The following is a 12,321-nucleotide window of genomic DNA, read 5'->3' as shown; positions in this document are numbered from 1 at the left end:
GAGCTGCACCTAGTACCAGATGCTCCCTCCAGATTTGGTGGAATTCTGCATGCTCCTCCTAACTTTCTATGTAAATGTTGAACAACTTCATATCATTTTTGTACAAGAGACGCCAAGAAATTTGTCCTCCAGAGTGATGTCAGGTATTGGTTCTTCCACCTCTTGGTACACAATCATAGTCTTCTCAAGACTAATTGCCCCCCCAAAGCTCTTTCATGACTCAGAAAATCTACCCAAGAGATTTTTCAGGGAAGATTCACTGTGGGCAGCCAAGGCCACATAATCTGTAAATAGGAAATCTCTCAGAACCAGTTCTTTCATAGTACTTAGTACTTAGGGTCAGAAGGGACCTAAACAGATCATCAGGTCCAACATCCAATTCACCTTGGTTTTTGTTCTAAACTATGCAATGTTGAACAAGCCTGCATCTAGTCTGGTTTGAAGATAAATACTATCATGGCTGTCCTTGAATGCATGAAGCAGTAGGAATGAAAATTAGATGTTAAAAAGTATTGGGGCTAAGATACGCCTCTATTTCACCCCATTGTTGATGTCAGAGGTGTTTGATTCTTTTTTTTCATACACTACAGTTACCTTCATACCTTGATGTAATGATGTTCAGCCGTCTGCAGGGGATGACCCAATTTCTTGAGAACAGTAAATAAGGCCCTATCTGTTGACTGTATCAAAAGCCTTCATCAGATTGTTGAAGGCTATATACAGTACTATGAGAAATCTCAAGTAACATACATTGGTAGGATCAGGCCCAGAGATACTGATCCTGAAATAAATTCCATTTGTACAGACTCATTTGCCTGGTATCCCAGTAGCTTTAGTGTATCTTGGTGCAGACTTAGGTCCCACCTGTACTGAGTTTAGAGTGTCATTTTTTCACTCCTTCATTTTCTACATTATAGCCTCTGCCTTACAGAGTCTGTTATTCTTTAGATACTAGCTAATTTCCCATCCAGAATGGTGGGGCAGGACCCATCCGGGCTCACTGCCCCTTCCCTCCTGCTGCTTGGGGTCTGGGCCCAAGGGTGGGGAGAAGCTGGGCCACCACGGTGGGGGGCCTAAGGGGAGCAGTGGGGCCAGACTGACCCAGCGGCAGTGGGAGGACAGGAAGAGCAGGTTTGGGCCTGACACGGGGGAGCAGGGGTGAGGAAGGAGTGGGCCTGGGCCCGATGGGGAGGGGGCTTGCTCCTCCCCTCCCCCATAGCTACCGTGTTGGGCTGGGCCAAGCTGGGCCTGCTGACCCGACCCTCCCCCCACTGCCATGGTGGGCTGGCTTTTCCCCCCAGCTCGGGCTCACTCCCCCCTCCCCGCATCAGGCCCGGGCCCAGTTCTCCTTTGGCCCTGTTATCACTGCCAATGGCATGGCTCACCTGCTCCTCCCCACCCCACAGGGAAGAGGGATGGGGGAGGAGTGGGCCCGGGTCTGTGTCCCCACCATCATAGCGGCGGGCTGCCTTCTGTCAGAATGCTTCTTTGCATTCTGATTGGCTGTTTGTCAGCCAATCAGAGCTCAAATAAAGCATTACAGACAGACAGACTTAAGCTTTTATAATATTAGAACTTGCTAACACTAGACAGGGCTCAGTAAATCAGGACCAGTGGCAACAAAGTTGAAGCCCCTTTCTGTTCATTCGTGTGTGCAGGTAACTTCTAAGCTAAGAGGACACATTTGAGAAGAGATGTGAAGAAATGGAGAAAGATGTTAATTAGTGGGAGCAGCAAAGAACACAGGAAGGATGAGAATGAGGAGCCCTGCTAGTTCACTTATTTCTACTGATAGGGAGATGACTGTGCAAGTCTAGAGCCCTCTTTGGTCAATTAAGTTTAAGTTTTAATTCAAATCATTTTACGACAGTTGTTCTAATCCTCTCCCTTTGAGGATTATATATGAATAGAAAAAACTGTTACTCCTTTAGAAGAACATAGCGACAAGCAAGACATTTCTAGATACTTTCAATAAAGTCTATAACGGTATACACCAATATGCAGGCCTAACATCAGGCTTTGATTAACATCAACATTTATTATCCTTCATTGTAAATATAGACATTGTTCTCAACTTCAGTCACTATTAAGAATGTTACTCAATAAAATTTGATACTCTCTTTAGTATAAATTAGTATAATTTTATTTTGTTTATTTTATAGTAAAAATTCTGACCGCCAACTGGGACCCTTTATTCAATTTATGCTGTCTTTATTCTTATTGAAGTCCCATTGGTTCAGTTAATCCGATTTATTGGGCTAATATATTAAGATTGTACAGTACCTTTAAAATTTAGATTGCTTGGCATTATTTTATTATCATTGGAGGAGAGCAAAGCACAAATACAAGGACAGAACTTGGTTTGTTGAAAGTGGAATTAAGTACTTTAATTTCTTTAAAGTATTACATAATTGACTTAGTAGTACATGGTTAATTTTGTGTCTACCTTGCATGCAGGATAAATATTTTGTCAGCTAGGCAACATTAATTTATGTATTCTAGTCTAACTCATGTGTGGTACAGTTATTCTAACTAATTACTCCTTTGTAGGACTTTTTTTTTTCTTTTTTTTTCTTTCCAACCTTTTGTAATTAAAGAGAACCAAGTAGAGGAAGTCAGACACATGTCTGATCGCTCTCTGATGTATTGTCAAAAAATAATTATGGCATTTTGCCATATGTCATGTCTTTTTATATATTGCTTATGGGATAAAATGAGGCTTGACATAAATTAATTACTTTCTTTCTGATAAACTATCTCAAAGCATGATGAATCCCTATAGGAAAAATCAGTGTGACATTGAAGATGGCGAGACTTAGTAAGACTGTATATTCTAGGTTTCAAAATTATTCTTCAGGACTTTGTGTGAGGTAAAATATGTGGGATGTGGGACCTCAGGCAGATTTCTGTGATCTGCCAAGTACATCTTGGGATGCGAGCATCTACCAGTGGGGATGCTTGTCACTATAAGGAATGCCAGGCAGATATCAGCAAATCTCCATGCAAAACTGGTGCCAGAGCTGAACTGGGTGGGACAGGGATGTGTTTTCTGCGTGGCAACCTGGGGCATGTCATCCTGGAAGCATTCCATGGCTCCAGTAGAAGATTCATCTTGTTTTCTACTGACTAATTTGTATGCCTTTTCTCTGTGGCCCTTCTTTCTAAATTACGGTATGCCTTGTAGTTTCAACGGTGTTTAAGTTAGCTACTTTACTTGATCCTATAAGAAGCTATCTTATCAAACTGAAGAGGACTACACCAAATGGGATGTATAAAGATTGAATAGGAATATGTAGGAGTTCCAAAAAAAAATCCTACAAAATTATTTGAAAAGGATAGACAGTATTGTCTACAAGATTTTGAATCATTCTGCAGCCTTAATATGTTCTTTTAAAAATCTTTTGCGTGATTTAGAGATTATATGTAGCAAGGTTTTCATTATTAAATGCAGTAGGTTATTTTTGTGCAAGTTGGCTAAATCACTCAGGCAAAATTCTCATCCATTTAGGTGTTTTTTTCCTAGGTTGTTCAGGATTTGGTTTTGAATTGTCTGTAGCCAGGCAATACTAGAGTGTTTTCCGGCAGATGGATACATCTTGTTGGGTTTCGTAGTTTCATAGTTGGTAGGGTTAACAATCAGTACACGTTGACGTACTGATGTGCGTTTACTATTGTTGTTTCTTTTATTCCCTGATCTTTTTAAAAGAGATGCATTTTTTTTGGCAGCAGCAGTAGTGACAACAACAAAAATACAGTGCACTAAATTAAATTAAATCGCCATGTAACACAAATGGCTTTGCTGGGGTTACACCTCATCTCATTTTGATCTGCTGTACTTACTGTATACACTTGAATGTGTTAGAATATATACAGCTTTTTGATTTCACTTCCTCATATGATGTCAGCATGTCTAGGTATGAAGTGTGACACCAGTATAACTGAGCAGTTTACAAGATGAAACAGATACTCCCCCTGCATTCTTGTTGAGGAACAAACTTTAGTTCATATTGATCTTTCATATTTTTTTAAGGATCACATGCATTTTCCTATTTCAGAATATAAATATAGATTAGTCCTTTTCTCTGGTGTAATCTGCCTCTCTCCGGGTAAAGGGGAATCATACTGAAGGATGAGAAGCATACAAACCAACCAAAGAGAAATTCATTTTTATTGTTTTCTAACTTTTCTGTGCAGCCAGAATGAATCAAAATTTCTAGTTCAGAAAACAATCCAAGACGTATAACTGACAGTGGTGATTTGGTAGAAGATTGAGACTTGCTAAACTTTTAACACAAGAAGTATTTAACTTAGACTTTCTTGAGCAGGGCTACCTTAATGTATTGCTCTGCTTTAGAAAGTATCATTCAGTTTGACCTGTTATGTTGATCAGGTTACTATAGAACAATTTGGAATAGTAGGAATACAGCATGCCTCCCTCCAAACACACTTTCCTCCTTCCTATAAATTCATAAGCATGAAGGAAAAAAGCTCCAATTTTTTGTGGAGCACAATACAAGATAAATTAAGAAGGAAAGAAAGAAAAATGCCAGAGGGGTGGCACTGTTACAAGATTCTGTGTAACAGAGTATGCAACAAGAGGATTTTATTTGATGAAAAAAACTCCTACCAGAAGGGGATGCTTGACATGCGTTTCATGGTATATGCTGTTTTTGCTGAGGGGAGGCAGTTGGCTTTTTCAGAAGCTGCATTAAAAATGAAGAGCACAAGCTAGAGCATCTGACCATTCTCCTTCAGCAATTGACTTATCCTGTTTTTTAAATGTAAAAAAACCATTTGGGATGTGCACACCGATATTACTTTTTATTCCCGTGACCTCTATCCTTTCTTGTCTCCTGTTGTTTGTCACTCTCCTCAGTTACATTGCATTTAGGTTAAAGGGTGACTTGATCACAATATTTTAGCTACCAGCATGAGGAAAAGACAAGAGTATAACAAGATCAAGCGGCTGGAAGTTGAACTGAGACATAATCAGGCTCAAATCAATGTGCAGGCTTAAACAGTGAGGGGAATTAACCACTGTAAGCATTGTGGTAGATTCTCCATTCTTGGCCCTTTTAAAATCAAGATTGGCTGGGTTCTGTAAGAAGTATTCTAATCTGAACAGGAATTACTCAGGGAAGTTCTCTGGCTTGTTTTATTCAGGGAGTCAGACTGCATAATTGCAAATGACCCCTTTTGACCCTTTCACCTCTGAATCTGTTAAATCCAACTGTAAGTTATTTGAAGCAGAGAAAGTAGCTTATCTTTTTATTGGCATTGAGAATCCTGTGCACATTTTCTAAGGCTCCTAGCCTGTATAAGTAATAGATGCTTATTGCCAGGCCAGTAACAGCATAACTCTTTTCTTCTGTTATTTTCCTCCAAATGGCTTCTTTGTATCTCCAGCAGAGGATGTTGCTTTCTTTGAGACTACTTTGACATGAGAGAAACATACTATGTAAAGAGGAAGAATGCTCTTAAAACACTACTTCTGCATATAAAATAATGCCCCAAATCTTTTACAGGTATTCTAAACACTGTTGGGATTACTGATACCAACAGGAGTAGCACCAATACAGTCTCAACTGTTTTGCCCAGAACTTTAGTACCATTGTTAACATAGATGGGACCTGTGGCCTTTTTAAATCTCTCAGAATATGTCGCTTACAGTGGTTGTTCAAAGAGTGGTAGGATAGGTAACCAGGAGATCTGCACCAGTGGGACAGCAAGGCTTCTTAGAATGATTCAGTCTGGATAGTCGTGTCATTGAAGTATAAAATGCAGCTGATTGAATTAGGAACACTTTAGTCTTATAATACAGGCAAGATGGTTCTTCCTCTGCTTTGATCCAATCTTCCCGCTAAGGAACATTGGAAAGACTTTTCATTGGAGCTCATCTGCAATGCTTCGCTAGCTCTGGGCACCAGTGCTGAACACCATAAATTACCACTCCTTTCACATTGCCTCCCCAACACGGCTACTGCAGGAAGCAAGCAACCATAGCCAGAAATCTAAATTCCCATAGTCGCCCATAAGAACATGCAGAGCTCTACTTCACAAGCCAGTGCACTCACCTTTCCCCTTATTTTAAAAGTAACCACGTTTGTACCCTTGTGCAATGCATGTGTTTGTGTGTGTATGTTTAAATGATTTTTTTTTCCTGGGTAAAATGCTGGAAACAGGCTCCAGAATGAATCTATAACTTTGTGGAGCTGGAGCATACAAAACTCCTAAGAGCGGGCAGCTAATAGACAAAGACTCCATTCAGTGTGTAGGCAGATAGGAATGCTGGTACCAAGCAGCTCTCTAAAGAATGTTCTTTTGGCAGAAGTTGCCTGCTAAAAATCAGGGGGAAAATGAATTTAAAATGTATCTGGCCTGGAATTACAAAACGATAAGACAAGTTAGCTGTTCAACATGAGCGGCCAATTGCACATTCTAGGTCCTTGCTATTCTGTCCCTCCTACAGTCATAGCCCCAACCAATGTTTTGATATATTACAAAGTGGCCGTTTATTACAATTGACTGTTGAGGCCTGTGCTCTGAAATGCGTTCTGTCAACAGAATGTAAGTGACTGTGGCATTTTAAAGCTCTGCTGTTGCAGTAGCTTAGTTTTCTTGGGATTGCCATGCAGCAGGACCAGTGTTGCAGTCCCCGGTTCAAGCTCAAAATGTTGCACAGGAAGACGTACCATGTGAAGGTCAGATATAGCTATGATTCTGAGGGGTTTTGCTTATCAGCACAGTTAATGTACATCAACCTTGTGTGACTTCTGACTCTCAAAGGCTAGAATTTTTAATGTGACCTAGTAAAGAAAAATCTTGCTGCTTATTGCAGCTTCCCTTATCCGAAGATGAAATGTGTCTGGGTGTGTACAGCATATTTTATTTAGACATGCACTACTATTCAGAGAATGAATCACAATCTGTGTTACATGTGGCACGTTTCATGCTTGGGGAAAGGATAGCTTTTCAGTCTCCATGGTTCTGAAAGAATATATGCATATTGTTCTGTCTTATAGGATCTCCAGACAGAGATTGAAGCTCATACTGATATCTTCCACAACCTGGATGAAAATGGACAGAAAATCCTGAGATCGTTGGAAGGCTCTGATGATGCAGCCTTGTTGCAGAGACGCTTGGATAACATGAACTTCAGATGGAGCGAGCTTAGGAAAAAATCTCTGAACATTAGGTAGGACTCGCTCAAAATTAAAAGTGGCAATTGATTTGCAGCACAGCATAGTACTTTTCAAGCAACGCCAGGTTCTAATTTTATTTCTGTTTCATTCAGTTTTGGAGTGATTTGTGCTGTTTTGACTGTTGAATTACTTTCTAAGAATAATTAATGTACTTGGTATGGAGATGATAGTGAAGGATTAGGATTTGAGGAAGATGATGAGGTTTTTAATTCCAGTTGTGATACAGAAAAAGAGATTAACATGCTTAAACAGTAATTCTAAATACAGGCACTTCTACAGAGCTGGGTAGGACTTATCAATGTGTCATAAAAGAAAAGTGATTAAACTACATACAATTATTAGGCTTTATTTGTTGAAGCTGGGTTTTTCCTGGTGCAACACTAAGAATAACCTTATTTAAGATTAGTAAACTTTATTTAAGGCTTCTGTCTCAAGATAGAGGAGAACAGAACTGAAAATTAAATCCAAGAGTAAAAAGCATCACAAGGTTTCTTAGGAGAACAAACTCCTTGCAAGGAAGCATATAATAAATGCCAGTGTTAGAAAAAGATCAAGCAGAGGTGCAAATCTCAAAGGGCTTAGAATTTCTTTTCCAAAGAAACTGACCAGGAATCTTCCCTTTCTAACTATGCTTTTTCAGTAGACTCCCCAGCTCCATTGCGCGCTCTCTGTCACTTTTTCTTTTACTTACTTACTCTGTGTTGGTGGTAGTTCAGAGGGCAGCAAAAGGTAGAAGCATTTTCAAAGTCATGTATGAAAGATTAGCTTTGGCAGCTCAAGCCCTGAGGGAGGTCAGTGCATGTAATGACAAAAGCCATCTTCATAACATCAGTCATTAAAAATAAATGAAAGATGTGAGGCTGAAAAGATATTAGTAGCTGAAGTCAAAATTAAAAAAGATGGTTTTCTTCTCCTTTCTTCTGATGAGCAAAAGAGAAGTTATATAACCCTTCAAAGCATCACTTTTAGTTCCTTTTCTTTAAATGCCTCTTTAGGTGTGAACTTACTGAAATGAAAAGCAGTTTGAGAAAAAAAACAGCATGTTGGCCAAACATAGGTAATTTAATGTATGAGATTTTCTATATCCACGCTTCTGGAGTTCACTTACTGCTGTCATTAATCAACTCAAAAATAGAAACCTGAGTTTATCACAGTGGCTTTACACTTTTGGATTAAAGATTTAAAGCAAAAGGCTTGCTTTCTAACACTTTACTTGTAATAAAAGGTTCAGAAAATATGTAGGTTGGCATACGAGATAATGCTTTAGCTTTTAAAACACTTGATTCAGATATGACTGACAGCTGAATTAAAATGAGTTTGGTATTCTCAGTCTAGGCCCCAGGAGGTGTTTCTTTCCGTCAAAAATTCACCGCAATTGCTAGTGCTTGCTCAGGGGAGGTCTCATAGCAGAAACATGAACAGAGTTTGTCCTACAGTGTAGTGTGGGCTTTAACCATTCCCTTCAATATCTTGTTTTGATTTATATTAAATTTCAAAGATGAGTCTTATTTTTTTAAGTTTTAGAAAAGTGGAGCTGGAAACCCAAGATTAATCACCCTGCATTGGCACATTCCATTTTGAATTTCTAAATATCCCATATTTTGTTTAAAAACATATATGGGAGAAAGATCAATGTCAGGAAGCATTAAGAAATGGAAGAACTTGATTTCCAATATTTTCCATTTTTTCACTTGTTTGACAATTGTGATCAAATTTACCTAAATCAGCAAGCTTTACCCCAAAGTATGTTTAACTTGCTTTTAACACGGTAATTTAAATCTGCTTTACTTTAGTCATCTGCTTTCTGTCTTCTGTTAGACCCTAAAATAACAGCTATATTTTTTAAAAAGAACGTGGACTTCTAAATATGCATTTAAAATATGTATATTTGGAAATTTTAAAAAAAGTGATGATGTCTGGTAACCTCCATAAAACTGTGATAGTGTAATTTGTAGAGAGCTCAGAAAAATGTTAAATTAATATTAAATAATGGTGCTTAAGGTCAGTACATGGATTGAAGTTCAGCATAAAGGAGCATTACATAGACTAGACTTGGGAAGAATAGGATTCTGTTGAAATTTCAGTAAAAAGTCTCAGTGAACAAATTTGGGTACATGATGCATTTCATCATGTGTTGTTATCAGTACAGTTACCATCAATCCAATATTACATATTTGAAGCAAGGTCGTGGATCAGTTTTTCAGAAGCCCCTACATCACCTGCTAATGGAAGTAAGGGTATGTTGTCATGCTACTTGCTTTCCCCCTGCTCCCCCCCCACCACCACCTACCCTGCTGACCATCAACATTAAAACTTCCCTTGGCTCATCCCTGAGACAGTCCAGCCCACCCCGTGCTCTGATTTCATGGTGCAAGACCAAGTTTCACTCTCGCTCAACCTTTTTTTGTAGTGTGTTCAGAACTCACACAAACTAAGCAGGATGGCAGCAGAGGAAGCCCATAGCTCTTCTGCATCCTACTTCCTGCCTGTTTTACCTGTGATTAGAACCAGCATAGAAAAAGACAAGTAGTGGGCCTGATTGCTAAATCTCCACTTGATTTTCCTAATACTCCCCAGTTGATTCTTCCTAGGAATTATCTTCCCATTATTTGTGTCTCTTTCTGTGTTTCATGCGTACAGCAAGCTAATGCAATGGCAATTGCTTTATGTGCATTTAAGTATGTGGGAGGGCAAAATTTTAGACATTTAAAGTACACTGTAAAAATAAATATTGAATCAATACACACATTAGTTACCATCTTGCTCCTACATGATAGCTCTGTATGGAAAGTAATTGTCTGATAGTATGTTCACTACTAAGTGAATGGTATAGAAAAACTCCTTTTGATGTTTCGACTGAAATATTGTGTTTTCTCTTTTTCATTTTTCAGTGATGTGTTTCATTTCCCTCATACCACAAATACTGCAAACATTCTATAGCCTAAATTATCCCTTTATCTATTATAACATAAAGCATGATGTGCAGTATTGTGTTTATGTAGTAGCTGTCTGCTAGTTCTATTAATTTAAAGAATAGCTGCTGCATGGATCTATCATGTGGTGGAATACCTGGCACAGTGGATTCTGCAATATTCATTCAATTATTGGAATGAAAATACAATACCTGTTTCAGGTTGCCTCATCTTATAATTGTCCCTATTTATGCACAGTTAGCAACACTTACAAGACAGCACAGCATTGCTCAAGAAAAAACTGACTAGTATTGGAATATCATAGATTTCATAGATTTTTCATAGACATTAGGGCTGGAAGGGACCTCGGAAGATCATCGAGTCCAGCCCCCCGCCCAAAGGGCAGGAAGTCAGCTAGGGTCATAGGATCCCAGCAAGATAAGCATCCAAGTATTTTTAATGCCGGACTTGAGGAGCTTGACTAAAGTTAAATCTAACAGAACCAGACTCAGCACAAGTTGAAATCAGTGGAAAGATTGCTATTGACTTTAATGGGTTTTGGGTTAGACCTTCTCTCTAATTTTAATGATCATTAAAGTATCCACCAAAAAAAAAAAATCAACCCAAAAGAGAGAGCTTTCATTTGGGAATGCAAGCTGTAGTGAGTTTGGATTATGCCTTTTTATTTCTATTATTAACACAAAGAAGAATATTTTTACTGCTCCTGATGTAACAATGCATGCTTTCAGGTCCCATTTAGAAGCCAGTTCTGACCAGTGGAAACGTCTACATCTCTCTCTCCAAGAACTTCTGGCATGGCTGCAGCTGAAGGAGGATGAGTTAAAGCAGCAGGCACCCATTGGTGGGGATCTTCCCACTGTGCAGAAGCAGAATGATACACACAGGGTAGGATTTTTTAATGCTCTTTTAATGGCTGTATTGTGTATTGTTTCATAGATCTAATTTTGGTTTAGAGTTCACACCTGCTTTGTCGAAAAGAGTATAATGCCACTGAAAACATTATTTGGAAATAAAGTAGGGAATTTTCAGAGGCCTTTAGCTCCCTCTGTGTAGTTTGAAATTACCTGCTTAAGGTTCTGTTTAAATCTCTATTATTACTAGTTCTAACTGGGATATTTTTTCTGAATTCACAATATTCACACTAGTAGCTCCAGGCCTAATGCCTCTCTTTTCCCTTGTTCCTGCTCCTCTCCTAAGGTGGCAGTGAGAAAACAGTACTAACAGAGAACCTGTAGTTTCTAAGCTCCAACTTGTCTTGTTCAACTTAATGCTCATTCATAGCACAAGGGGGAAAAAATTCAGATTTGTTTAGTATACAAGCCTTCATAGCTGGTAGGCATCTCGTACTCTTTTAATTGCTATGAATATAGGCAGTCAAATTTCTGTGTGGGTAAAAAGATCACCTGTTATGTCATCCATAAAAGACAGAAATATCTAATTTTCAACATAGATCTTCACAAAATCAGTGATATTGGAAGAAAGGATTGTTTATACCGATTTTGAAAACTATCATAGGGTTCTGTGGAGCTGAACAGCTATTAATGGTGGGTACAAAATTCATCAATGTAACATTTTGATGGAGAAGATGATAGATGGTTTTAGAAGCCTGATAATGGAAGAACAGTATTTTTTTTACTCTTAAGATATAGGGCATATATTCAAAATGAGTACAGACCTCTAGGGATTAAACTGATGATGTTATCTCAGTAACATATGTGAAAACATTTGCTGTTCTGAGCTGAGGTGGGTAAGCATACACACCGTAAAATGTCACGAGAATTGTAATTACAAAATGCATAGCACTCTCAGCAGAGAGACTGAGGACTGAATGGGTATGGTCATTGAGTTACCCTATTGTTCATAAAGGTACCTCTTCTTTGTCATGATGTAGTATGAGCACTTGCTCTGTAGTTACCCACATTAACCCTGCATTAAAATAAACAAGACTGAATCCAACACCTGTCATGACCTCTTAATCATTCACAGAATCATAGAAGTCGGGTTGGAAGGGACCTTGTAGATCTTCAAGTGCAACCCCCCGCCTGGGCAGGAGAAAAGACTGGACTCAAATGAGTCCAGCCAGGTAGTCATCAAGCCTCTTCTTAAAGATCCCCAGGGTAGGAGCCAGCACCACTTCCCTAGGAAGTTGGTTCCAGCTCCTAGCCGCCCTAACTGTGAAGTAGTTC

At 38.9% G+C, this 12,321-nt stretch overlaps 1 protein-coding gene across 7 annotated transcripts in view; it reads left to right on the top strand.

Annotated features, from left to right (window-relative positions):
- Positions 1-12,321, top strand: part of DMD (dystrophin) — a 2,221,918-nt gene that overhangs the window by 1,800,102 nt on the left and 409,495 nt on the right. For 6 of the 7 annotated variants that reach the window (XM_019523954.1, XM_019523951.1, XM_019523950.1 and 3 more), the window contains 2 exons: positions 7,023-7,195; positions 10,864-11,020. In XM_019523954.1, coding sequence (XP_019379499.1) covers positions 7,023-7,195; positions 10,864-11,020 — 330 coding nt within the window. Of the gene's footprint in view, positions 1-6,591; positions 6,702-7,022; positions 7,196-10,863; positions 11,021-12,321 lie in introns of those variants that run through there. The other variant, XM_019523952.1, reaches the window with a different exon arrangement.

This window comes from Gavialis gangeticus, unplaced genomic scaffold, assembly GCF_001723915.1.
Source record: "Gavialis gangeticus isolate Ggan-Ray unplaced genomic scaffold, GavGan_comp1, whole genome shotgun sequence".
Taxonomy (NCBI): domain Eukaryota; kingdom Metazoa; phylum Chordata; order Crocodylia; family Gavialidae; genus Gavialis; species Gavialis gangeticus.
Note: the sequence above shows the minus strand (reverse complement) of the source record. Positions and strands in the feature narration are given on the sequence as shown.